Source organism: Trichomycterus rosablanca, chromosome 24 (assembly GCF_030014385.1).
Source record: "Trichomycterus rosablanca isolate fTriRos1 chromosome 24, fTriRos1.hap1, whole genome shotgun sequence".
Classification (NCBI taxonomy): domain Eukaryota; kingdom Metazoa; phylum Chordata; class Actinopteri; order Siluriformes; family Trichomycteridae; genus Trichomycterus; species Trichomycterus rosablanca.
Window position 1 is genome coordinate 741,955 of NC_086011.1, and position 27,515 is coordinate 769,469.

Below are 27,515 nucleotides of genomic sequence, written 5' to 3' on the forward strand. Positions count from 1 at the left end.
ACCAAAACAACGTCTGTAAGAAATAGAACTCTGCACTTAAAGCTCGAGTTGTTACGCCAAGAGACAAAAATAAACAAAGATGGAAGAAGAAATAGACAAAAGACCTCAAATAAACGGACGCTGGCTAGACAGAAGAAGCTTCGGTGTTGACGGACGAACTCTGGAGCAGAAATATGTGAAGAATCTGGAGGAGATTCGGTTCGAGCGCTGACCGACAAACCTGGAACACCACAAACCGATGAGCAGCAGACGGAAAAGAATCTGCTCAGACTGCAAACTTTTGGACGACGCTCAAGATCTTTCAACACGGACGAGAGCTGAGCGCCGAGGAACGGCCAGATGTGCTGGCAGGGTTCGAGAGAGGCGGGGAGAGAGAGAAAAGAAAACATCAGCGCTGATGGAACAAACATGGAATCGGCTCAGGAATCGAGGAGAACATCTTGACATACTGATGAGGAACCTCCACGCTGGTCAACAAGCCAGTCGGTAAAGAAAATGGAGAAGATGGATTTCCAGGACCAGAGGAAGAAGATCCAGGACTCAAGGCTGGTGAAGGAACCATCAATAACCTTCGACCTGCTGATAACGCTGACAGATGAACACCACGACGACCTGAAGATCCTTTTCAGGAAAGAACGGAACCCTGAATCGATACGAAGGAGAAGAGGAACGCTGACTGACCGCTGATGGTGAAGATGCCGAGACGATGAGAAGCTTCTGCCTACGTGGATCAATAATCTACAAACAAAGGATCCATCAGCTGAGAAATACGACCAGCCCGGCGCTCAGGAGAGGAGCAGGAGAGGAGCTGAGAAGACCTTCAGACACAGTGATTTGTCTCAGAGAACAAAGAGCAGAAGCGTCCAGACTGTGGTCACTCCTGTGTTTAAAGAATCAGTGGAAGACGTATGAGAGAAGGTTGGACAGACGATGACGAGCCACCTGCTGCACAAATTACAACAGCATGGTTTTAAATGTAAAGAGTGCAGGTGTTACGGTCATGCCTGCAGTCCAGACCTGTCTCCTATTCAGAGACGACACTTTTAACTTTAGCATAACAACGCCAAGCCACCTTCCGCACCTATTAAAACAGCATGGTTTTGAGAAGAAATAGAGGGTGCTAGACTGTCCTGCCTGCAGTCCAGACCTTGTTTTATTCATAGACGTCCTTTTTAGTTTGAGCAAGACAATGACGAGCCACCTTCTGCACGTGTTTTGACAGCATGGTTTCAAAGAAAGAGAGTACAGGTGCTAGACTGGCCTGCCTGCGGTCTAGACTCGTCTTCTATTCAGGGACGTCCCTATTTGTTTCATAAAACAATGCCAAGCCACCCTCTGCATGTAATACAAGAGCATGGATTCGGGAAGAGATTGCAGGTGCTAGACTGGCCTGCCTGCAATCTACTATTCAGAGACGACACTTTTAGCTTCAGGAAGACGATGCCAAGCCACCTTCCGCACGTATTACAACAGCATGGTTTTGAAAGTAGGGAGTACAGGTGCTAGACTGGCCTGCCGTCAGTTTGGACTCTTCTATTCATCCCACAATAATTCATGGTGAGTTGACTGGCTACTTCATTCTGGTCAAGGTCGCAGTGGGTCCAATGCCACCGGGAAACCAGTGCACAATGCCCCCTCGCTCATTCAGACCTAGTAGCGATTCAGAACACCCAGTTCCCAGAGAGAACGTGCCAAACTCCATACAGACCGCAAATACAGGACCTGAAGTTCAGAAAATGTGCCTGGACTGGTCATGAGCAGGAGAAGTTCCTCCACATGTTCCTCTCTCTCCAGCAGGAGGTGGTTGATGATGTATTATTGGCTCTCGCGGTGCTCATTACACTGCGACATTTACGGCGCATTTTAATTTACATCCCGTCGTTAGCCTGTTCGCTAGCAGCTAACAGAACCGCGAGTGCTGGAACGCCGAGAGCTGATCTACTGCTGCTAGCTTTTCACGGTACGTTCCTCCATTTTCGCGACTGGCCAAAAGTATGTGGACGCTTCACTGTGAGCTTGTTGGGATTGGACATCTTATTTCCAGCTATAACAGATCCCAAACTTCACTCTAAAGGTACTGGACTAATAATCAGATGGTCACTGGTTCGAGCCCCACCACTGCCAAGTTGTCACTGTTGGGCCCTTGAGCAAGGCCCTTAACCCACAATCGCTTAGACTGTGTACACACTTTGGATAAAAGCGTCTGCTAAATGCTGAAAATGTAAACGTCTTCTGATTATTCAGAAGTTTTTGATGTTTTGATGTCATCAAAAGATGACAGCGCCCCCTTGAGTTTCAGCAATGCAAATGACGAGCCACTTTCTGCTCGTGGTATGGCGACACGGTTCTGAAGGTAGAGCGTGCGGGTGCTAGACTGGCCTGCCTGCATCCCAGAGCTGTTGAGTGGGGCTGAGGTCCAAGCTTTTTTTCACGTCTTTATAGAGCTCGCTCACGCTGGAACAGGAAAAGGGCCTTCCCTAAACTGTTGCTGCAATGTAGGAAGCATTATAGATAATTTCCTTGATATTGTTGATTTATTACACCTGTTAGCAACTGTTGATTAGAAGGCGCGTCCCAATACTAATAACATACAACAACACTAGTAAAAAAATAATAAATAATAATAATAATAATAATATATAATAATAATAAATATAAGAAAATAATATAATAATAAATTAATAATACTGATAATATATAATAATACTAGTAAAATAATAATATATAATAAATAATAATTATATAATAATTAATGATAATAATAAATAACAATTATTAATAATAATATATAATAATAAATAATAATAATTAATATAATAAAACAATATAACAATTAAAAATAATACTAATAATATATATACTAGTAAAATAATAATAATACTAATATATAATAATACTAGTAAAATAATAATAAATATATAATAATAATAAATAATAACAATATAAAATAATAAAAAAATTCTAATAATAAAATAATAATAATAAAAAAACAATAAAATAAAGGAGCCCCGGTGTGTTTTTGTACAGGATTTTATTTGGATGTAATCAAAGCCCCTCGGTTCACTGCACACAATGAAAACGAATCCCATCACCTGCTGGTTTGGTTCATGTCAGGAATACAGGTGTGTTTACAAAAAACTCAAAAGGAAAGTCTGTGGAAACGCCGGCATGCAGGAGAGATCAAAGCTACCGTCTCCTCCTGTCCTAAATATTTATGATCAGAATTCACTAAAACACAGAGGCTGAAACATTTCTACCAACTCCAGGTACACTTATATATTTATATACGCGTGTTTTAATCGTACTGACGCTGCACGTGAACGTTAGCGAGGGCGCGTGAGGACGAGGCGGCTTTAGCTAATACCTACCATACAAACTATTTCATATATATATAAAACAAAAACATCTATAGCTCCACTTCTCTTCCCGCTCCAGTGTTTTATATTAGAAATTAAAATAAAAAACACACTGTATGTTACTACAGAACTAAAATAGCATCATTCTTTTTTTTTTATATAGACGTAACAAAAGAAATAGAGAATAATCAGCTGCTCGATGGAAATGTTTGGAACTGGGTGGTTTTTTACAGGCATGTGTCCACGATTCTGATACGACAAATCAAATATTTTATCCTCTCAACGTTCCAAATTTAACAAACTGCTCCTGTAGTTCTTTCTGTCTGATGAGCTGCTTATGTAGTTCACTCTGTCACCACTAGGGGGCAAAATGAGCTGCACCTGTAGTTCTCACTCTCACCACTCTCTTCCACATTTACACACAATCCAACTCAGCAGCATTAAGGGGTCACAGAATAAAAACATCCCATAATAATTTATGGCGAGTCGTTTATTTATTCTGACTGGCTACCTCATCCTGGTCAGGGCCGCAGTGGGTGCAATGCCAACGGGAAACCAGTGCACAATGCACCCTTGCACATTCACGCCCAGTAGTGATTTGGAACAGGCAGCCCGGGAACATGCCAAACTCCATACAGACCATGAACACAACTACGGTGACGTGACTACTGAATTTGGACACACGCCTGGCTCCTACCGATCCACCGGTTTGGCACTGGGTTGCCAGATCTCATGGGGAATCCCTCCCGCCGTACACACAGGAAATGACGAATAAGAAGAAAAAAGGAATAAAATTATTATATATAATTCATGAATAAACGATAAAACGGCGTCGAGATTCAGTCCTTCCGCACCAGAGTCCACGCCCGGGTGAATTCCCGCCGAGAGCGAAGATCACACGATCGCCACGCCGTCATTTCCAAACCGGAGACGTTTCAGGAGTTTCATATTTACAACAATTCATTATAATTATTATTAATATTATTATTGTTTCATCAAGCAACCGGCGAATGGAAAATCCGACCTCCACCGAGAACGAAACCATGAACCCCTAGAACCAGCAACTGTGGAGGATCTTCAGCTTTACTACCCAACATCAAACCCATCATCTCAAGCGCCAGGGTCATGCCCATGCCAGCTCTGCCAACCCAGCAGAAGCTTCACCTGATACAACAGGTCATGATCTGGTCAGACGGCACAGATCTCCTCACACACGGACGTCAGAACCTCAACAGCTTACACAGCCAAAAGTATCTGGACATCTAATCATTATCTGGTCGGGCAAGTGCAGGCTACGAGATTCTACTGTGTGTGTGGGGATTTAAGCCCATTCTGCCAGCAGGGACCTGTGAAGTCAGGTGCTGATATTGGACGAGAGAGCCTGGAAGCGATTCCCCTGGGTTCCATCAGTAGTCGCCCCATCCCACATCCTAAAATGATCAAACAGATATAACTCCTCTCAAGGTTCCCTCCTCATGTGAGGAACCTTCAGAACTCAAGATCCTCCACAGTTGTGACTCCGACACAGCGCCATAGGAAGCTGCGTCCGGTTCCTGGTTCCTTAAAAGGTTCCATAACTCTGAAGCCGGAACCTTTCGGGACAGTTTTTACTCCCGCCCCCCTGTTTTGGGCTTAAAGGTGGTTGGAGATGAAATGAACGGGACCAAACCCTAATCCGAGGATGTTCTACTGTACTGGCAGCACCTACTACACGTTACACAGCTTATATACAGCCAAAAGTATGTGGACACCCACCACGAGCTTGTTGGACGTCCCGATTTTAAAAGCACAGACATAATTACAGACGTTCCCTTTTTGCATCTACAACAGCCCCCACTCTTCTGAGAAGGCTTTCCACAAGATCACAGAGTTTTGGAGTGTGTCTGTGGGAACCTGTGCGGTCAGGCATTGATGTTGATGGTTAAGCTTTGTAGTGATGTTCCAGTTCCAATTCAACCCATGATGCTGGAACCCAGATCCAGATAAATGATATTTATCAGCAACACAAAATTAATAATAATTTGTATAAATAAAGTGGAGAATTAGATGAGGTGTCCACATACTTTTGGCACCATGTGTATTAAAATCCATCACTCCAGACACAGAGATTTTATTCGACGTGTTTTAAGCCTGTAATCGGACTAAACTATCGTTTTATTTATGATTTTTTTTAACGTCTCCGACGCCGAATCGTTTTTCTAAATTCCCCACGCCCCCCGGTGAAGTCGTGGCTCCGAAAGTCGCCGAAACAAAAACAGACGCATATAAAACAATTCCAAACGAGGTCCATCTGTCCAGATTCTGTTAGTAAAGTCGGTCCCCGGGAGGCAGGGGGTGATCTCCGGGTGTTTTCGTTTCCTCGCCGCGGTGAGCCGGCAGTGAGCAGAAGTGTGAGTGTGTTTACGGTTCTCGTCGGCTGGACAGACGCCGGAATGTCAGACCGCCAGGCGACTCCAGGCTGTGGGCGGGGCCGGAGGAGGGCCCGGGAGAGGGTTGTGTGGAAACGGGGGAGGCTCGCAGCAGGGCGTGGCCTCCACTTTGGCCACGCCTCGTCCCTGGCACAGCCGTCTGTGTCTGAGCAGCCTGTCGGTCCTGGAGAAATTCTGCCGAAATGAAAAGGGGGAGGAGGGTTTTATAAAGTACAGTCGTCATGGTAACCTAATCTATATACATACACATACAGATAGATAGATAGATAGATAGATAGATAGATAGATAGAAGATAGATAGATAGATAGATAGATAGATAGATAGATAGAAGATAGATAGATAGATAGATAGATAGATAGATAGATAGATAGATAGATAGATAGAAGATAGATAGATAGATAGATAGATAGATAGATAGATAGATAGATAGATAGAGATAGATAGATAGATAGATAGATAGATAGATAGATAGATAGATAGATAGATAGATAGATAGATAGATGATAGATAGATGATAGATAGATAGATAGAAGATAGATAGATAGATAGATAGATAGATAGATAGATAGATAGATAGATAGATAGATAGATGATAGATAGATGATAGATAGATAGATAGATAGATAGATAGATAGATAGATAGATGATAGATGATAGATAGATAGATAGATAGATAGATAGATAGATAGATAGATAGATAGATAGATGATAGATAGATAGATAGATAGATAGATAGATAGATAGATAGATAGATAGATAGATAGATAGATAGAAGATAGATAGATAGATAGATAGATAGATAGAAGATAGATAGATAGATAGATAGATAGATAGATAGAAGATAGATAGATAGATAGATAGATAGATAGATAGATAGATAGATAGATAGATAGAAGATAGATAGATAGATAGATAGATAGATAGATAGATAGATAGATAGATAGATAGATGATAGATAGATAGATAGATAGATAGATAGATAGATAGATAGATAGATAGATAGATAGATAGATAGATGATAGATAGATAGATAGATAGAAGATAGATAGATAGATAGATAGATAGATAGATAGATAGATAGATAGATAGATAGATGATAGATAGATAGATAGATAGATAGATGATAGATAGATGATAGATAGATAGATAGATAGATAGATAGATAGATAGAAGATAGATAGATAGATAGATAGATAGAAGATAGATAGATAGATAGATAGATAGATAGATAGATAGATAGATAGATAGATAGATAGAAGATAGATAGATAGATAGATAGATAGATAGATAGATAGATAGATGATAGATAGATAGATAGATAGATAGATAGATGATAGATAGATAGATAGATAGATAGATAGATAGATAGATAGATAGATAGATAGATAGAAGATAGATAGAAGATAGATAGATAGATAGATAGATAGATAGATAGATAGATAGATAGATAGATAGATAGATAGAAGATAGATAGATAGATAGATAGATAGATGATAGATAGATAGATAGATAGAAGATAGATAGAAGATAGATAGATAGATAGATAGATAGATAGATAGATAGATAGATAGATAGATAGAAGATAGATAGATAGATAGATAGATAGATGATAGATAGATAGATAGATAGATAGATAGATAGAAGATAGATAGAAGATAGATAGATAGATAGATAGATAGATAGAAGATAGATAGATAGATAGATAGATAGATAGATAGATGATAGATAGATAGATAGATAGATGATAGATAGATAGATAGATATTCAATTTAGGCTAAACCTGTTAGAAGTGGGCGTGGCTGACAGACCTGTCAATCATTACGAATGGTGTCCACATTTCTATTAGCCTTCTTTATTTTCCCAATCGAGTCATATCCAATTCCCACAGACTAACACTCAGACACTACTCTTCCCTGGTCAGCCAGACACAAAAATCGCACCTCCGTCCGACCCTCAAACACGCCCAAGTGTCTTTGTGCAGCCCGGCCAGGTCATGGCACTGCTGAGATTCGAACCCTATCTCATCAGTGCTTGCTGCTGACCGCTGCACCACCCCAGCACCCAGGTGTCCACATTTTTTTTGCATATGAATTCAGTACCTACTGATATCTACTTCAAATAGGAAGTAAATATCGTGATACGATCGTTCCTCGCCCCGCCCTAACTTTGATTTGAGTGGGAGGGACTTTACCTGGTGGCATCGTTCACACTGGTACGGTTTCTCCCCGCTGTGAACACGCTTGTGTCTCTCCAGGTGGTAGCGCTGTATGAAGCGCATGTCACACATGTCGCATGCAAAAGGCTTCTCTCCTGCGTGCACACACACACACACACACACACACGCACACACGCACGAACGCACGCACACACACACACACACACACAGAGTGTAAATAAACTCTTCTCAATTCTACAGGACTGCAGCTTCGTGCTTCAACACATCGGCAGCGCTGTGGTTAAAGTTTCATCTTCAGTTAAACCTCTCCAATAAACACATGTAAGAAGGTATGAATGTAAATACGTATCTGCAACATGAATGAGTGGAATTGTGTTTATGCTTAGAGGTGTGCAGATGAAGCGCGCGTGTGTGTGTGTGTGTGTGTGTGTGTGTGTGTGTGTGTGTGTGTGTGTAAATGCACCGTGGATTTCTGTTTCTCATCACTGTAAATATTTAGGAAATTCAACACGTGCACAAAAACTCGAGTTTGTAGTGAAGACTGGAGTTACAGAGAAAAATGGATCAATTATAAATTATTTCCCCCATAAAATGACAAGCAAACATTTTCCTGCAATATTAAACAGCAGGTTGATTAATAATGACTTAATTATTTAAATTACTGTTGGTAAGAACATTTTAACAACAGACTGTTTGTAATTACGCCTTTCTTATTATTAAACATTTATGGTACTTAATTTCGTATAAATTATACGTCATTATTGATAAATCAATCGTTTATCACAATTATATAATTTGCTTGATAATTATTAACTAAAATCTCATCACTAACGACCTTCTAAAATCATTACTAAGCCCTAAAAGCAATTTGATTGGAAAAAAGCTTATTCCAATGATTACTTACATAAACAATAAATGTTATACTGTATATACACACACACACTACACCCTATATATACACTATATAACATTACACTATTTGTACCCACTACGCACTCTACTCTCTATCTACATTATATATACTAATGAACTTCATACAGACACACTATATATAGACTTTATGTACACTTTACCCTATATGTGTATATATTTATACTGTATATTACATACTATACGTACAATACACATACATGCTTTAAACTATATCTACAATATACACTATATGTACATTATACATGCATTATAGCCAATATGTAAACTATATATACATTATACACTGGTTAAACACACTATACATGCATTATATGTGCTCTATTTACACACAAAAATTATATGAACACTATATACGACGTGTACACTATATGGCCAAAAGTATCATCACCATCAGCGGTACCAGCTTCTACTCATCTTAAGGTTTACCAGAGGATTTCAAAGTGTGTCTGTGGGAACTTGTGCCATTTTAAATTAAAAGAGAATTTCAGATAAAAACGACAGTTTCAGGATCAGACGTTTTTATGGACCATGTGTGTGCACAAGAACACAGTCATGCCGGAACAGAACCTGCGGCTTAAACACCCGAATTCAATCATTAGGAGCGGTGTCCACATACTTTTGTCCACATAGTGTACCTGTACAACATGTATGAACCGAGCTGTGTGTTTTCTGTGTTTCTACACTGCGCTGATTAGTTTTTATCTGAGAGAGGAAAGAACACATACCAGTATGAGTGAGGCTGTGTCTTTCCAGATGGTAACGCTGGAAAAATCTCATGTCACACATGGAACAAGCGTACGGCTTCACCCCTGAACATACACATCACCAAATCTCACATTAAACCCTGGGTATCATACAGCACGGCCTGATCAGTCCAGATATTACACTCACCCCACGCTACATTACTCTGATTCCGGGCTGCTGTATAGCAAAAAACGCCTAAGGACGGGATGATACGAAAATGTCTGGACACCCCCTGGGTCGAATTCCCGGCCAGGTCGGTAGCACAGCAGTGACTAAAATTTTGGCGCTTCCTCAGTTATTACGTGCAGAATTTGGAGTGAAAATGAAAGATTGGAGGTTCAACATCAAACAAACTCCACAAGCAGCCCCGGGTCAGACTGGCGGATTAGTATCGCGACCATCAGCACCACTGACCTCTGTAGGGTCGGCGCTGAGATTTAAAACGATACCCCATGCCCACTACCAATATTTAAATAAATAATACGAGTATTTGTGTGTTTTTTCTCGTTGTTTATTGCTAACAGCGACCGACCAGTGCGAGCCATTATTGGCTGAAATCTCCCAGTCTCGACCCGACCACGCCCGTTTCACAAAGCCAAATGGTTCTAGTGTGCTCATAGTTTTTCACCACTAAAACAGCATCTATTTGGCGCCACCTGGAGGCAGAGCTGTGTAACTGCGCCGCCTCAATACAAATCTGAGAATCTGAATTTAAAATCAACGATAAAATGCTTTAAGTAAAAAAAACAAACGCGCCACTTTATCCGGCCATTATTGTAACAGGAAGTAGAGACACATACCAGTATGAGTGAGGCTGTGTCTCTGCAGGTGGTAACGTTGGAAAAATCTCATGTCGCACATCGAGCAAGCGTACGGCTTCACCCCTAAACGCACAGAGCAACGATTATTCACACACACGCTCGTCCCTTAACACACCACATAAACTAGTACACTGCACTAACCAGCTAACTTAAAGCAAAAGTACAAACTAAAGAGGGAGCGACGCTGCTGTCCCATGATAAGGAATCTAACCACTAAAGCACTAATAATGAGTTTAAATGTTCTACAGGAAAACAACACTGAAAACCTTAATGCTGTTCTCCACACTCAATCATAATCTATGTACAGTGAGCCATGAGCGCCCCCTAGCTTATAGCCGACAGAGCAGAAACAGTCAAGGAAATCAAATTTCTATTAAAGATCAAAGCTAACTGCAATCACCAGCGCTAAAAACACACAACCAAAAAAAGGAATCCTTCATATATTTTCTTTTCCTTTCTTCATATTTTCTTAACTGTTTCTTTTTGTTTTATTATCAGTTATTCTTTGAATATATATTTTTTTTAATTTCCCTGGCATTTCTCTTTCTTTATTTTTATTTCTTGTTGGTTTATATTTTAAATAATTTCCATTTTTTCCCTATTTAGAACATGGCTGTAAAATAGGTGCTAAATAAATTAATTATATTATTATTATTGTTGTTATTATTATTACTGCTATTATTATTATTAATATCATTATTGGTGTTATTATTCTTTTTTTATTATAAATTTTTTTAATTTTTAATTAAAATATATACTTTTTTAAATATGTAATTGTTATAATTTATTATTATTTTTATTGTTTTCCAATTTATTGTTTTTTTTTTACTATTTATCCTTTATTTTTTTATTGATATATTATTTGTTTTATAATTATTTTTTAATTGTTTTTTTATTATATATTATATATATTTTTTTTTTTTTTTTTTTTTTTTTTCTAATTATATTTCTATATATTACCTATATATATTTTATATTTTTATGCTTTTTTTTCAATTATTTTTTCATAATTTTTTAATTATGTATTTTTATATATTACCTATATTTTATTTTAGATTTTTATTTATTTATTTATTTTACTGTTCAGAGCAGTGATTTCTAGCTACATGTTCTTGATAAATAAACTTTCAGTCCATCTTTCTTTTCCTTTCCTGTATATTTTCCCTTGTCTGCCAATCTGGTCGTATCCACTTCCCCAGGTGAATCGTCCTCTACTGCTGCAGAACCCCGACCGTGACCGAGAAGGGGCCGTACCTAACACGCGCCCCCCAGAGGGCGCAATCACAGCAGTACTGAGATAAAAACATCAGCCAATCATGTCTGTGTGTGATATCAGAGGTGAGATCTGATTGGCAGTGTGCTAGCTCGTTATTAATGTGGATTATTTTATTATTATTACTTGTTTGGTTATGATGTGGACGAAAGGTCAGGACTACAAACTCGAGTTTGTCGGTGCTTTACACCCTCACGGCTCTGGTTACTATAGAAACAGCTGATGTAGGTATCTGTGTAGGAGGTGTAAGGAGACGCCACCTACCCGTATGGGTCAGGCTGTGTCTCTGCAGGTGGTAGCGTTGAAAAAAACGCATGTCACACATGTTACAAGCGTAGGGCTTCACGCCTAAACGCACAAAAAGCAGAATGAAATTAACCAGGAACTCGACTGAATACAGCATCACATTAACACACGCCCGGGGGTTTAGGCCAGGCGTCCACATACTTCTGGCCATAAAGTGCATATTTGATTTTATAATAATCCTAATCTTAAAAATTTTAATAAATGTTCACAGCGGTGTGAAAAAGTATTTGCCCCCCTTGCATCCGTTTGTCAGATCAAACAATTATATATTTAAAAATAAACAAAGTTATCCAACTGGCATATCACCCCTGTGAGAAAGCATAAGAGCACACAGGGGTCTGGACCTTGACCAGGCCACTCGAGCTTCGGCGTAACCCAACTACACCTCATCTTCAGCTCGCAGACAGATGAGCCCACATTAAACCCGAGGATTTTCTGGGAGAGGGATTCATCCCTTAAAAAACAGCAAGTGGTCCAGGTCCTGGTGCAGCCAGGCCCCTCCGGACCATCGCACATTGCCATTGCTATGTTGTTCGCAACAGAACATGGTCAGGGTCGCGGTGGGTCTGGCTCTTAAAGAAACAATAGGTGCTGGGATGTTTTGGGACGTCCTGGAAGAGTTGTCACTGAGCCCTTGGGTGGGAATTCAAAAGGATTTTCACTGATTGGTAAATCGATCGTCATTTTTAAGCTCGCACTGTGGTTTGATGGACTCCTAGTGCTTGAATGTTAAGATCTAGCAATTAAATTGGTGATACAGGTGTTGGATAACTTTGTTCCATGATTGTTTGACCCAGAAAACAACTATCGGGGGTGTGGAGGGGGCACTAAAGTTTAGAGGAGAGAGTATGGCTGTTACTGTTAGAGAAGCTGGCAGCGGTGCTCAGGTGGTAGCAGTGTGTGGGTTAAGGTGGTAAGGACACGTACCCGTGTGAATGAGGCTGTGGCGCTGCAGGTGGTAACGATGGAAAAAACGCATGTCGCACATGGAACAAGCGTACGGCTTCACCCCTAAACGCACAGAGCAGATTATTAGTCACGTGCAGCGCCCAAAAACACACGGCACATCACAAACACACGCGCGCGAGAGCCTGGCGATCTCAGGGATGTGGGGGTTCCTTCGTGGTGGAGCATGCGCCACCTTAAAGCCCCTTTTCCATTACACGGAACCCTAGAGGTGGACACGGTGATGCACCGTCCCAAACGTCCCGTCCTACCTCTGTATTAGCGCACGCTCGTTTTTATCCCAATCCAGTCATGCCCAATTCCCTGTCACATCCACGGCTTGTGCAGTTTCTCCATCCTGATCGAAACGAGCTCTTACGGAGAGCCGCACAGCGTACGGAATCATGCACTACTATCCGGGAAGCCATCCGTCTCTCAGTCAGGTGCCTCCGCCGGCCAGCAGAGGGCACGACTGTAACGGGAACCCATTAGGAACCTTATCCCGTTTTGAGACTCACAAAGCGATGTAAACAATCACTAAATGTGGCCTCAGGACAAGATTTAAAAGCGATTCAGAAGAGAACCGGACCTTAAGGTACCGTGTAGTGGAAAAGGAGCATGGAGTTCCGTTCTGACTGTGTTCTAAACCAGTGTTCTGAAAATCTGGATGAACGAAACGTTGGACTTTCCAGACTAAAAGAGTGTGGGTGATATCTCTCAAGGATCTAAATAAATGTAATGTAAATAATAACAAAGGTGATTTAAAAGCGTCTTCTGTGAGGTTATCTGCACCCTGTGGGGTCCCGACCCCAAAACGAAAGCCCTAAAAAACACTGGGTGTGGTGTAGCTACAGTTCCTGTGCATAAACGGCTCGTCTGCGACTGAACTGGACTGTGTGGGGTGTAAAGAGACGGAACATACCCGTGTGGGTGATGCTGTGTCTCTGGAGGTGGTAGCGTTGGAAAAACCTCATATCACACATGGTGCAAGCGTACGGCTTCACCCCTAAACGCAGAGCGCCAGCGTTAGAACAGCCGTGGAGATCAGAGCATCAGATTCAGCCCTATTTAAAAGCCACCCACAAATTGTTGATTTTTTAAGCTGACCATGAGCCTCCACTTTTCTTTACAGAGCTTGCTTTATAAGGCCTTCCCTAAACTGTTGGTGCTTCTGGTGCCCTATAGTGCAGCGCCAGGTTTAAGGGGGGGACGGTCACCTATAGCTTTAACACAAAGCCATTCATCGGAAAAACCCCGCTGTGCTATTAGATTTAAGGTGGAATGAAAGAGTTTCTCCGCCACATCATACAAAAATGTGTTTTATATTAAATACACTACATGAACAAAAGTATTATTACGCCCTCCTAATCTCTGAATCCGTGTGTTACAGCCACAACAGTTACTAACAGGTTAAATGAAACGCTTCCAACTTTGCAGTGACAGTTTAGGGAAGGTCCTGTCCCGTTGCAGCATTTTTTTTACATTTTTCAGCATTTAGCAGACGCCTTTATCCAAAGCGACTTACATTACAGTTACAGTATACAGTCAGAGCATTAGAGGGTTAAGGGCCTTGCTCAAGGGCCCAACAGCAGCAACCTGACAGTGGTAGGGCTCGAACCAGCGACCTTCTGGTTACTAGTCCAGTACCTTAACCACTAGGCTATGGCCTGCCCCCAGCATGAGCTCTATAAAGACGTGAAGAAAAGCTCCAGCGTCACACCACTCAACAGCTCTGGGATGAACAGGAACACCGACTGATTGACTCAACTGGCACAAATTCGCACAGAAGACCGGCTGTTCTAGATGATGAGATGACACAGACGTCACTTTGTTCTAATACAGTTTGACTCTGAAACAGGACAGCCGTCCGAATACTTTTGGCCGTATAGTGTAACTGTGCATGTTTTTGACAGGACATGAAGTACGAATCAACAAGTGGTCAGAAAACAGGGGTCTATAAGTGTGTGGATTTATTATAAATAAATAATTAACCCTATAACGCCAAGCGTATCACATTTGATACATGAGTTTTAGAGAGCTCTACATCATCAGCAGGTGGTTTTCCTGAAAAACTTGATGTATACAGTTGGATACATGTCTTCTACGGTCTTATGATGGAAGCACTTGATCCAGTGCATGGCTCATGTGGCTCATTTATCAACTCCAGTTTCTCTGGAACGCCAAATTTAAGTTCCACCAGGCATCAGATTGGACTAAATCCTAATACAGAGGCTGCAGCTACTAATTAATCATTTAAATAAATAAATATCAAGGAAACAAGCAAGTAGTCTCATTATTTGAAGTAAAAATGAAACGCATGCACTCGTTCAGCTCCATGCAAAGCGAGAACATCGACACACTGAGCGTCTGTCTGCGAGCGTGGATAGAGACGGGTTGCAAAGACACCTACCCGTATGGGTTAGGCTGTGTCTCTGCAGGTGGTAACGCTGAAAAAACTTCATGTCGCACATGGTGCAAGCGTACGGCTTCACCCCTAAACATACAGAGCACCGTTACAAACTGCAGTCACATCCATCGAGTAGTCACGTCCAAACTTGAGTTTTTTGGGAACGATCCGGCGGCAGAACAACAGACACCGGCGAATAAAGCAAGCGTATGTGCAGTGTTGCCAACTCTTGAGTTCTGGAGAAACAGCTGACCTTCCACCTTTGGTCTAAACTGGTCTAGGAGGCAACAGACTGGCTGAAGATTACGGCTCAACTCAAGTTTCTCTGGAACGCCGAATTTGTGGCACCAAATTTCAGTTCCACCAAGAATCAGATTGGAGCTCGTTACTGAGTGGACGCTGCTCCTGACACGTTCTTCTCAAGGCTCAGGAGCTAACCAACCACTGACCCTCCACCCTCGTTTTGAATTTGTCTAGGTGGCAGCCGATTGGCTGAACAATGTGGCTTAATTTTGTTCTGGGAGCTTATAGGGTTCCGTTTAGGGATCAACTCAAGTTTCTCTGGAACGCCAAAGTTGTGGCATCAACTGTAGTTCCACCCAGTATTGGATTGGTCTAAATCCTGATCCAGAGGCCGCAGATATCAATTAATTGAACAACATGGCTCTTCTGTCCAGTCTGTTTGGGGATCAACTGGACTTCATGCGTCAACGTCATACCCAAGTGGACCTCAGCGCTGCTTGCAAACCTCCACCTACTGTAGTTTTGCCCTCCGTACCCTTCCCTCCTAATTCCTTCATGTTCCTGTCCAGTATTCCCCTAAAATCTTTTGGAAATGCCCCGTCCCCGGTCCCAAACTTTAAAGACCTTCAGGCTTGGCTTTGCCTTATTTTTAAACCCTCGTTACGAGTTGGCAACAGTGCTAAGTCAGTGCACGTTGGCGTAGCCACTTTAAACAGGACAGACAGGTAAGGAGAGACGGACCCGTACCCGTATGAGTGAGGCTGTGTCTCTGCAGGTGGTAGCGTTGGAAAAAACGCCTGTCACACATGGAACAAGCGTAGGGCTTCACCCCTAGACGCACAGAGCAGAACGTTAGCTCACAGTCACAATCACAGAGAACATTTTATCCAGCACTGGGATGGAGGGCGGGGTGGAAAATGAAGCTTCATCATGCTGTGTTTTTATTTTGGCAGAAGGACCGGAGTTATCCACAATACTTTCACCCACAGCGTCAGAGGGGACGATAGTGGACCCAGCTTCTCGTCTATATTTCAGAAAGACCTGCACCACATCTAATCACGTCCCTCCTGACCTCACCACAGTCCAGCCCAGCCTCTCTAACCCCCCATGGTCCACCAAAATAACTCTGTCTCTTGAACTTGTTTCCTTCTGGCTTCGTAGAACCTTGGTGCTATTTGGAGAACCAGTTCATGTTCATGAGTGACACAGGCAAGACAAACGATGCATCTTACTCCCTCTGCTCTGCACAATCTGGTCCCACTGTGGTTCACAAGACGTAGCATAAAGCCTCCACAAGGGGGCGATCGCAAACAAGTTTATTTAATTATGACTGTTTTTCTCTGCTACCCATTTTTTCAGCCCGTGACCCACCTAAGGGTCACCTAAGCTAGAAAGCCTCAGTGAATGTTCCAATTCATCCCAGAGCTGTTGTGTGGGGCTGAGCTCAGGGCTCCGTGCAGGACGCTGGAGTTTGGAGCTTTTCTTCATGTCTCTATGGAGCTCGCTCATGCTGGAACAGGAAAGGACCTTCCCTAAACTATTGCTGCAAAGTCAGAAGCATGATTTCCTTTAAAGGATTGATTTATTACACCTCGTGGCCAAAAGAATGGGTGTCCTGATACTTTTGTCCATATAAATTTTGGGCTTGCTCTTCACAGATCTCCTGAAATTCTCTAAATCCTTTAATAATATTATGGACGGGAGATGGTAAAATACCTTCTTGCTGGTAAACATGGAGAAGCGTCACTCTTAACCTGCTGGATTACTGGCTCGTGCCTGCAACTCATCCTTGCTTGTAAACATCGACAGCACTGCTCGTTTTAGATTTGCCCCGTTCCCATTTTGATGGACTGAGGTGCAGATGTTAAATATCGCTCCGCTGTGTTGCTTTCAATCGAACAAGAAACCCTGCTTTCAACTTTTATTTGTTGTTGATTTACTGTCCCAACTTTTTTGGAAGCGGGTTTGTAAATATTGTGGATACTCTGCTGAACACCGGGTCAAACTACACTACATGGCCAAAAGTATGGATGCCTGACTATAACCAGACTGTCTGGGATGGCTTTACACAAGATTCTGGAGCACGCGCGTCTGTGGGAATTTGTGCCCATCCAGTCAAAAGAGAATTCACCCTAAAGGTGTAGGCTACTGGGGATCCCCCCCACACAGACTGGTCAGATCATGTCCATGGATCTGGACTGTAACTGGCCTTCTGAATTTTCTGCCAATTTAGTCGTAGCCGGTTCCTCTTCCTCTGCTGGAGACCCCGATGGCGTACGTGGAGGGTATATTCTCCTGACACGCCCTCCCTCTGGCACCTTCTAATTCACCCGTACTTCGGTGGATCGGCGCGTGAGGTCGGTCTCGCGCGAGGAGAGTCGCGCGCTGATCTCCACGTCCCTCCACTTCTGTACAGGCACCTCGGCCTACCAACCAGGGTCCTTACACAGCGCCAAAGACCTCGCGCACTTTTTTAGTCCGGCCTTTCCCCACCCAGCAGGCTAGTGGCCGATTTTGTCTACTGCAGGCAGTGCTGATTGTGCCCGCTCGAAGGCGCCCAGCCGGCCGGTAACAGAGCGGAGACTCGGACTCGGACTCTCAGGCTGATTTCGAAGGTTCGGCCATGTAGTGTTTATCGTTCGACCTTTTTATTTTTTTGCGCATTTTCTGCACGGATCACAAAAAAAAAGCAAAAGCAGAAGCCATGCTGCGACACATCGAGCGAGCTAAACAGGTCACGTCCAAAATGATAAAGAAATAAAGAAATAAGGAGCGCTGCAGGAATCTTAGCACTGCGCAAATGCAAAAGCAGCAACGACGGACGGCAAAGCTGTGAAGCGGCCGGCTGCAGCAGACAGTGGGGGGGGTGAAGGAGGAGGGGAAGTGGTCATGATGAAAAGGATCATTACCCGTGTGAATCAGGCTGTGTCTCTGAAGGTGGTAACGTTGGAAAAAACGCATGTCACACATGGTGCAAGCGTAGGGCTTCACGCCTGAGTGTAGAGCGGAGACAATATTAATCACACCGTCCGAAAACATCAGTTCTGATATAAAATATAAAAACAAGAGCTAGCGCAGCGGGAGGTACTTTACTGTTTAGTGTTTTACTGTTTATAGTGAGGATTAAACACGAGAGATAGTCTCCACATCCTTCCACACATTCATAATGTACATGACATACGCTATAGGGGCAAAAGTATTGGGACACCCTCCTTATCTTTGACCTCTGATATTCCAAACACACGCATTCTTATCAGATGTATAAAATTAATGATGTGAAATAAATCACATGCCTCTTTTCCCTTATCCCTATATGACCGTCTCAAGGTATGACGTGAAGGATTTGTCTAAAGCCCTGACCTTTAACCCTGCCGAAAACCACTGGGATGATTTGGAACGTCAATTGCATCACGCAAGGCCTTCTTGTTCGACTTAACTGCATAAATTCCCACAGGAACACTCCCACCAGCTCATTGCAAGGTGTCCGGATAGTTTTGGCCATATAACGTACATGCGCAAGTCCGGGTTCGAATATCCAAACGCGCCCGTTAGCCGAGCCGACGCTGCTCACCGAGGGTGCGTCCGGGTCGGTCGGAGAGATCCGCAGACCTGGTTCTACGTAGTAAGACGGATGAAGTGGTTCTACACAGAGCGCAGTTATGACTGTGACGTCATTTCCCGTGGAGGGAGGCGGCACCGCGCTGACGTTTAGTTTTTACCGCATTAAATCTAACTGAACTTTGACCAAGTGCCGCTGACCTTTTTAAAGCAGCACCAATGAGACGGATCGTTCATACGACCTCGTCAGAAGCGAAGCACAAAGTTCTGAACCGTTTCATTCCACCTTAAATCTAGCACGGCATCTGTACACATAGCAACCCCACGTTTATTACAGGAATCGCCGGTTGTAGCTTCGTAGCTACGTTATTAAGTTAATACGTCGTTCGTAGCATTGTTATTAAGCCTGAATGCGGCGGTTGATCGAATCGATAAAGGTTCATGAACCCACGTCTATTTTTTTATCTTCTCACGTGAATAAAACATCTGTGCTGTCACTCAGTACTGATGATTGTTTTAGGGCTCAGAGCTCGGTGGCAGAATGGCATATGCAAGCGCCACTACACGCCCGGCGCCTCCTTAAAACCGCGGCTTCAGAAGAACACAGCTGGGCTGGTTTAAACCCCCGCTGTTAGCCACGCGTCTCGGATGTTCCACCACAGGGTGAAGGAGAGACCAGGAGGTTTCGGGTTTCAGCCTGCGCTGGCATGGTGCGGCAGGTAGAGGTCGCCAGAGTGCACGCTGGCACTCGGAGAACCGATCGATAGCACGATAGATTTCGGTCGACGAATCAGACTCGAGTCTTAGCGCTGCCACTGGCCAGGTCAGGAAACTACACACACGCACGACTGTCCTAGAATAGGGAGTCAGTTTCACCCTCTAGTGGTCAGCATGTATATTTATATACAGCCGGTGATTGTATCACCTAAGCTTTTTAAAGGCAAATCTCAACCAATTCTGTTTGGCACTGGTCTTGTCAGTTTATGAGCAGTTGATGATCCAGATTTTGTATCTAACCAGTAAGGCTGACAAACTGGTACCTAAATTATTTCTAATTATTTCTAATTATTTCTAATATCTATAAGCATTTCTATTTGATTACTCGCCTATAGAGAATCTTAAGGAATGTACGTATGAATAGATGGATGGATGGATGGACGGATGGACGGATGATCATACCTGTGTGGGTGAGGCTGTGCCTTTCTAGGTGGTAGCGCTGAATAAACCTCATGTCACATATGGCACAGGCGTACGGCTTCTCCCCTGCAGGAGAACAAAGAGGCATGGATAAAGAGCGGATCACTGCTGCGCTGTGAAATCCACGGTGTAAAGAACACCACCAACTGTCCCTGTGCACGGTACACGGTGGTACTGAACATTCCTAAAACTGTAATCCCATATTTACTGGTCATTTCCATCGATAAGAGATCTGTACTGTACCCGTGTACACGCGCCAGGGACCGAGCGTACCGATTTGGGTTAAATAGGGGCTCCTGAAGCGAGAAAATACCAGCGCAGTCCTTAAATCTACTATCTAACTGGAAACATGGGAAACTTGACCACGCCTACAGAGGATTAAAAGACGACGGGGGCAAACAGACTGCCAGGGTCCAGGACTTGGGCAGGAACAGATGTACACTACAGGTTAAGGTACAGGACTAGTATTTAAAAGGTCGCTGGTTAAAGCCCCACCACTGCCAGGTCGCCACTACTGGGCACTTAAGCAAAACCCTTAACTCACAATTACTTAGATTGTATACTGTCACAGTACTGTAAGTGGCTTTGGATATAACCGTCTCCTAAATGCTGAAAATGTAATTGGGAATGGACGATAGTTCCGGATTTTGGTAGAGTAGCGTGCAATGGAAAAGGGGCAAAAAAAGTGGACACCTGATCATGAGCTTTTAGACTGTTCCAAAAGCACGGGTGAGAATATAAAGGCACCTCTGTGCTCGTTTGTGCCCATTGGGACAGAAGTGCATTGGCCAGGAAGGCCTGGCTGGTATCAGCGGTCAACGGGGTCGAGGTCAGGGCTGTGTGCAGACCACTGGAGTCCCTCACACCAACATCACTTTGTGTACAAGGAGACAAATACCCCTTTTCCACCCAAAAAAAACCATGGTTCTTGAACCGGTTCTGTTCAGGTTTCTCTGAACCTTGGTGTTCTGTAGAGAACCGACACGCGTTTCCACCAGTTTCTGAGAACCAGGCAGCGTCATCAGCGGTGGGCGTTACTTACTAAGAGTTAAGAGCGGTAATATCATGGCGGAGTGTGTGGATTATGTGCGAGCGTTTGTGCTGCTGTTACAGATGTTTGTTTTTATGTAAAAAGCATCGATCTAACTATCGGTGATAAGAAGACGTGACGTGTTCGTCTCAGTTGTTGTTTTATTTAGTTTATTGACGTGAGAGGAGTTTTGTGCTTCGGTTTCACCGCGACTCTCGGCTCAGATAGCCGATTTGCTCAGCGCTCGACTCGAGCGATAAAACATCATTAAAGTTCCACAACATGAACAAACATCTGTGTGAAATAAACATTAAATCCAGTCTAAAATACCACGTGTATCCGTGTTTAACTGGATTTACTTCACGTGTGTTTATGCAGCTCGGGGAGATGAAAAAGCTTCACGCTTTATTTTTCACGTTAAGAGGTGTTCGTTCTGTCCGGGTCACTTTTACCTCGTCACATCACACAGTTCATCTTTTTAAAGGCGCTTTGAAAATATCAGCGGCAAACTGGTTCAAAATGTAATCAGGTGAAGTTTAAAAGATAAAAATGCAGCATTAAGCTCCATACGAGACCCCAGAGGACGGCGTTGTTGCTAACGCGCTGTGCTGTACGACATGACGCGCCCACTGACGGACGGCACGGTTCGGCCTGAATAACCCAGTATTCTGTGGTGCCAGATCGGCCCGCCGGTTCTCTGTCTGGAACCTCTTTTCTCCGGTGGAAACACGCGGAACCGGTTCAGAGTCAAGTTCGGGAACCGTAACGGGCTCCGCGCCGCGTCGGTGGAAAAGGGGTAAAAGTGTGGAGCGTAGTTTGTAAAGTGTGGTTTAAAAGGGTGTCCACATACTTTAGTTTAGAATTGTAAGAGACGTCAGTAAATAAGTGATACCGGTGTGAATGAGAATGTGTCGTTTCAGGTGATATCCACTCCTGAAGGCACCGTAGCAGTGATCGCAGATGAAGTTCTTCTGCACTTTGGACAGCGTGCAGTTCCCGTTCTCGTCCATCACACCAGCCTGAGGAACACAAGACGGAGAGGTTAGTCCGAAAGGTCCTGGAGAGAGTTCTGCACCATCACGTGGGTCGTCGTCTCCCTCGGCTGCTCCCGTCCGGGGTCGCCGGGGCCGATCGTCGTGTCACACCAACCACCCACGTGTCCTCCCTCAACATTCCATTTGGCCTCCATCGTCGGCACCTTCTCCCTATAGAACCCTCATCGCTGCTCTGCACATGCCCAAACCATGTGGTGTGTTAGTGTGTGTTGTGCTGGTACGAGTGGATCAGACACAGCGGCGCTGCTGGAGTTTTTAAACACCTCACTGTCACTGCTGGACTGAGAATAGTCCACCAACCAAAAATATCCAGCCGACAGCGCCCCGTGGGCAGCGTCCTGTGCCCACTGATGAAGGTCTAGAAGATGAGCGACTCAAACGGCAGCGATAGATGAGCGATCGTCTCCGACTTTACATCTACAAGGTGGACCAACTAGGTAGGAGTGTCTAATAGAGTGGACAGTGAGTGGACACGGGGTTTAAAAACTCCAGCAGCGCTGCTGTGTCTGATCCACTCGTACCAGCACAACACACACTAACACACCGCCACCATGTCAGTGTCACTGCCGTGCTGAGAATCATCCACCACCTAAATAATACCTGCTCTGTGGGGGTCCTGTGGGGGTCCTGTGGGGGTCCTGACCATTGAAGAACAGCATGAAAGCAGATGGACTACAGTCAGTAATTGTAGAACTACAAAGTGCTTCTATATGGTAAGTGGAGCTGATAAAATGGACAGTGAGTGTAGAAACAAGGAGGTGGTTTTAATGTTATGGCTGATCGGTGTATTTAAATTAAAAGTGAACGTATGGTCATCGGCCCTGTACCAATTGCTGGCGTACGTGTACGAACAAATGAAGTCAATAAAGTGGAAGGTTAAGCATCACTTTCACTGCTGCCGTTATTCAAACGTACAGTTCCTGACTGTATCTGAATTTTAACTACAGTCCCAACTCTTTTGGAACTAGGGTTGTGCATTCAAATGTAGCAGGATGAGAGGCCTCTGTTCATGTGTGTGTGTGTGTGTGTGTGTTTCACACTGACCTCATGGAGGCATCGAGGCAGGCTAGGAATGTACGAAACGAACGCACCCCCCCCCCCCCCCCCCCATCCCCCCTCCCCCCCGACTCTGTCTCCAAACACTGACCTTCCCGGCTTTCCCCTCCTGCTCTCGGACTTTGCAGGGCGTTCCCGCCTTCCTGTTCTTCTTTTTCTGCATGTCCTCGCCGGTTGGCATTTCCTTCTCGTCCAGCAGCCGGGCAGCGTGGTATTCGCCTTCCTTACGCACAAGCTGCAGGAAAAAGAGCGGAAAAAGAAGCGGCGTTCGATGAAGACGAAGCCCCGAACCGACAGCTAAACGATATAAAGGTGGATCCATCGCGCGTCCATCTGGGTTCGTGTGGCAGCCAGTAGCACTGGGAACAGTTCAGTACCGACAGTCACAAAACTGACCCACAACGTGTCTTAAAATGTACCAGGAACGACTCCAGGAAACGCAAGCTGAAGCTTCTGGACTGGTCCTCACAATCTCCTGGCCTAAACACCAGTAAAACCAGTGTGTTTATCCTAAAACATGGGTCTAAATCAGAGACGTTAATGAATGCTGATCGATAGATAGACGCTGTGGGTTGAAGCTCGTTTTAATTCGCGTCCGACATCCGACGGTCGACATTAAAACCATCTGACTGAGCAGAAATTCGACCCCCGGCACGTTTTGCCTCGATAATTCTACCTGGTGTCGAGTTTAAGGTTGGAACCCTGACCAGAGAGGCTGAACCCGAATACTGACAGACTTAAAAGGTTAATCGATTAGTTTCCGAGCTGGGCACTGCTGGGTTAACCCTACTGGCCGTGTCTGGAAGAAAGAGCAGGCTTTGTCTCATTGGGAGGGGGAATAACAGACCTCGAGTCCCCACACCCACCCCCACACCCACGCCCCTTAAGGCTGAAACAGAGATAACATGCCAGCACGAGGAGAAAAGAAAACCAACCAGCAGCACCCTGCCAGCGCAAGTCAACTGGATATGTCCAAACTGTGGAAACAAAAACACACTCGTGTCTATGTGTGTATTTCCTCTTCCTACCAGTGGAGGGCAGGTCATGGCCGTGGTTAAACCCATGTGTCCCTGTGGGTCCCTCGGGGCAGAACCGGGCATCGGGGGTGGAGGTAACGGGGGCATCATCTTCTTTGGAGCGGAGATGGTGCTGGCCTGCATCAGGGCCATGCTGGAGAGGACGGCTTCACACCCGAGCAGCCCGGCCTACCAACACACACACACACACACACACACACACACACACACACACACACACACACACACATTCAGCTCAGCTCAGCTCAGGATTTTCCATAATTTTGAGCAAAAAGAGAAAGAATTGAGGGTTAATAAAAGAAAGATGATCGACGGACCCATTTCATATGGTCACGGACCGCGCCGGATGGTATGTGTGACATCACAACAGAGGATGGGGCAACGGGCGGGGCCGGGAGAGCTGTCACTCAGGATGATACGTTGGACAACAGGCCGCACCCACTGCTATCATCTGGTACCTGTTACCCTGTTAGAGAAGAGAAGTGAAAATTAAATCATCAGATTTTGACATTGTTTGTTTGTTTATTAGGATTTTAACGTCGTGTTTTACATTTTGGTTCCATTCATGACAGGAGCGGTCGTCACTCATTACACACAAGGTTCATCAGTTCACAAGTTTAATATCGAACACAGTCATGGACAATTTAGTGTCTCCGAATCACCTCACTTGCACGTCTTTGGACCGTGGGAGGAAACCGGGGTTTCGATCGGATGCCCGTGGAAGTCGGCTCCGGTGGTAGCCCCATTTTCGGGGTGTATCTGTCTCTGAGCAGATTTAGAACTTCACTGTTCTCCTCACACAATCCCTGCTCTTACTACCATCGATCTCAAACCTTCATTCATTAGCAAGTTCTTCCAGTCGTCTACAGTCTAATGTTAGTATCTCTCAGCCCAGGTCGAGCGTCTGGTCTCGTTAAGCTTCCTGTACAGAAGTCGCCGTTCTGTCTCTCGTTTATGGGTCACTTCTGGTCGGTGGTCATGTCTGTGAAAACACCTCCGTGCTTAGAAGAACAATCTGACTTCTGACATTTCATTCATTCTGATGTCATGTGTGTATGAACTCAATCAAATCCACCTGCCGACAGTCTTCTAATCTTCCGCTTCAACGGAAACGAGTAGACTCAAGTAAATCTGAGCTTCTGTACGAAGGAATGAACGTCGTCAATATCTAGGGATTTAACTCTTCTAATCCTTCAACTCTTCTGAAACACCTAATAAGACGTTTTTACATTAGAAGTATTTTCACTAGCAGCACCAGATCTTTAATTGCACTTTTATAAACAGAAAATCATGTGAATAAATAAATAAACATCATCGAAAATAGAAGAAATGGCAATTTGAAACTTATTAGGGATGTAATGATGCACCATAAGACAGTTACAAATCGATTCAACATTCACTTTAAACAGCAGAGGGCGCTGGTGCGATTCACCTCGCCTGGTTGACGTCACTACAGGGTTGCCAGGTTCGGAGTTTTCCAGCCAAATGTATTTATGTGATGATTTTTTCTTTATTCGTATTATTCATTTATTTATTTTATGTGGGATTTATTTAACAGTTTTTTTTACACAAATAGTTTGTACCTACCTAAAAGGACATTAATTATTTACACAAATAAAAGATAAGCACAAACACATGATTTTATTTTATTTTTATAAAGAGAAACAATTAAAGGAAACTATCATAATTTGTCTTCAATTTAATTTTGTTTTTAAAAAATCAGGAAAAATCGTATCGTGGGTAGAGTGCATCGTTACATCCCTACTATCTATACGTCAAGACAAGTTGAATGCATGTCATTCATTTAAAAAATTACTATGATAATTCAAGTTAATATCTTTTAAATTTAACAGTAGTTTAATTAAGGCAAGTCGATTTCAGTATTAAAAGTTTGGGTTGTTTATATGTATTAAAATTTTTATTATTAAAACAAGACATTACTAAATCTAATTAACTATTAATTCATGTAAAATTTCTCTAATTTCCTTCTAAATAAAGTGTTTCCACAGTAAAATCAGTCTGGATCTGATGACTGTTGTACTATTGTTAGAATTCAGCTTCTGGATGAGGTTAGAATTGCATTGCAATGTTAATTTAAATAAAATTCTATTCTAAATACAAAAAATAAAACTTAAGATTGCACAGAATTAACTGAAACTAAAATATATTAAATATTTATTATTGTTTAACCACAAACTCGCTGCATTCTGGAATTAAAACCATTGCATTTCTGTGCATTTTGATTACGTAAACGAATGTAAACCCTAATAAATACAGAACTGATCCCTAAAAGTGTGTAACCCCCCTCACACAGGGTCCCGGGCGGGTGGGATTTGCCCCCGGGGTGCACAAACTTTTTCACAATCCTGCAAACGGGTATTTAACTAGCTGTGGTTAGCATTAGCTTAGCATAGATGAGCAGCTCGACTCCCTGCGCCACCCACACCGTCTTATTCACTAATATCTCACTCAAAAGCACCACCATACACGCGCTACACCGAATACAAACACGAATCTAGATTAAATACAGAGAATGGATGAATATTTACCTGTTTTATAAGTAGCACCGTGTACGATTCTCTCTCCGTCTGCTTCAGCTAACGGGCTAACAGTTTACAAACACAGGAAAAACAGCACCGGAAGTGCCTGGCGAGAGCGCGCACAGCACAGTCGGAGGCGATCCTCGAGAGCGCGCACTGACACGAACGCTGATTATGATTGTTCGAGTTTCACGATTTTTCCGACACTAAGTGCGTCCCATTAACTCACGAACATGGAACACTGGCACAGACAATAGTCTAGGGTTAGGGTTATGTCCCGCAGATGCAGCACATCCAGCAGCATTTCATAATGAGGAGGCTGTAGCAACCGTGAAGTATGGTGGTGGTAGCGTGTGTGATGGTGTAATGGTTTGATGGTTCAGGGGTGCTTTAATGCGCCTGTACATG

At 43.5% G+C, this 27,515-nt stretch overlaps 1 protein-coding gene across 12 annotated transcripts; it reads right to left on the reverse strand.

Annotated features, from left to right (window-relative positions):
• Positions 1-3,014: 3,014 nt before the first annotated feature.
• Positions 3,015-27,200, reverse strand: znf740a (zinc finger protein 740a). 12 transcript variants are annotated; one of them, XM_062986216.1, is made up of 16 exons: positions 27,117-27,200; positions 24,885-25,033; positions 24,559-24,735; positions 23,622-23,765; positions 22,312-22,438; positions 20,372-20,455; positions 18,544-18,627; positions 16,382-16,465; positions 15,395-15,478; positions 13,907-13,990; positions 12,967-13,050; positions 11,998-12,081; positions 10,440-10,523; positions 9,621-9,704; positions 7,978-8,096; positions 3,015-5,959 (listed from the first exon to the last, which is right to left on the reverse strand). In XM_062986216.1, the coding sequence occupies exons 2-16, from the start codon at positions 24,927-24,929 to the stop codon at positions 5,792-5,794; spliced, it is 1,536 nt and encodes a 511-aa protein (XP_062842286.1). In that variant the 5' UTR covers positions 24,930-25,033; positions 27,117-27,200; the 3' UTR covers positions 3,015-5,791. The 12 variants fall into 12 exon arrangements, with proteins under 12 accessions (XP_062842286.1, XP_062842287.1, XP_062842291.1 ...); XM_062986217.1 differs by lacking the exon at positions 27,117-27,200 and adding an exon at positions 25,643-25,704; XM_062986221.1 differs by lacking the exon at positions 18,544-18,627.
• Positions 27,201-27,515: the final 315 nt, after the last annotated feature.

Bases quoted from the DNA above. Each gene is read 5' to 3' on its own strand.
- znf740a (XM_062986216.1), bottom strand. From the start codon at position 24,929: ATGTCACACATACCATCCGGCGCGGTCCGTGACCATATGAAATGG. The intron at 16,466-18,543 runs GTAATGATCCTT...CTGTGCGTCTAG, and splicing joins ACACAGCCTGATTCACACGG to GGGTGAAGCCCTACGCTTGT. The intron at 5,960-7,977 runs GTAAAGTCCCTC...TCATTTCGGCAG, and splicing joins AGTGTGAACGATGCCACCAG to AATTTCTCCAGGACCGACAG.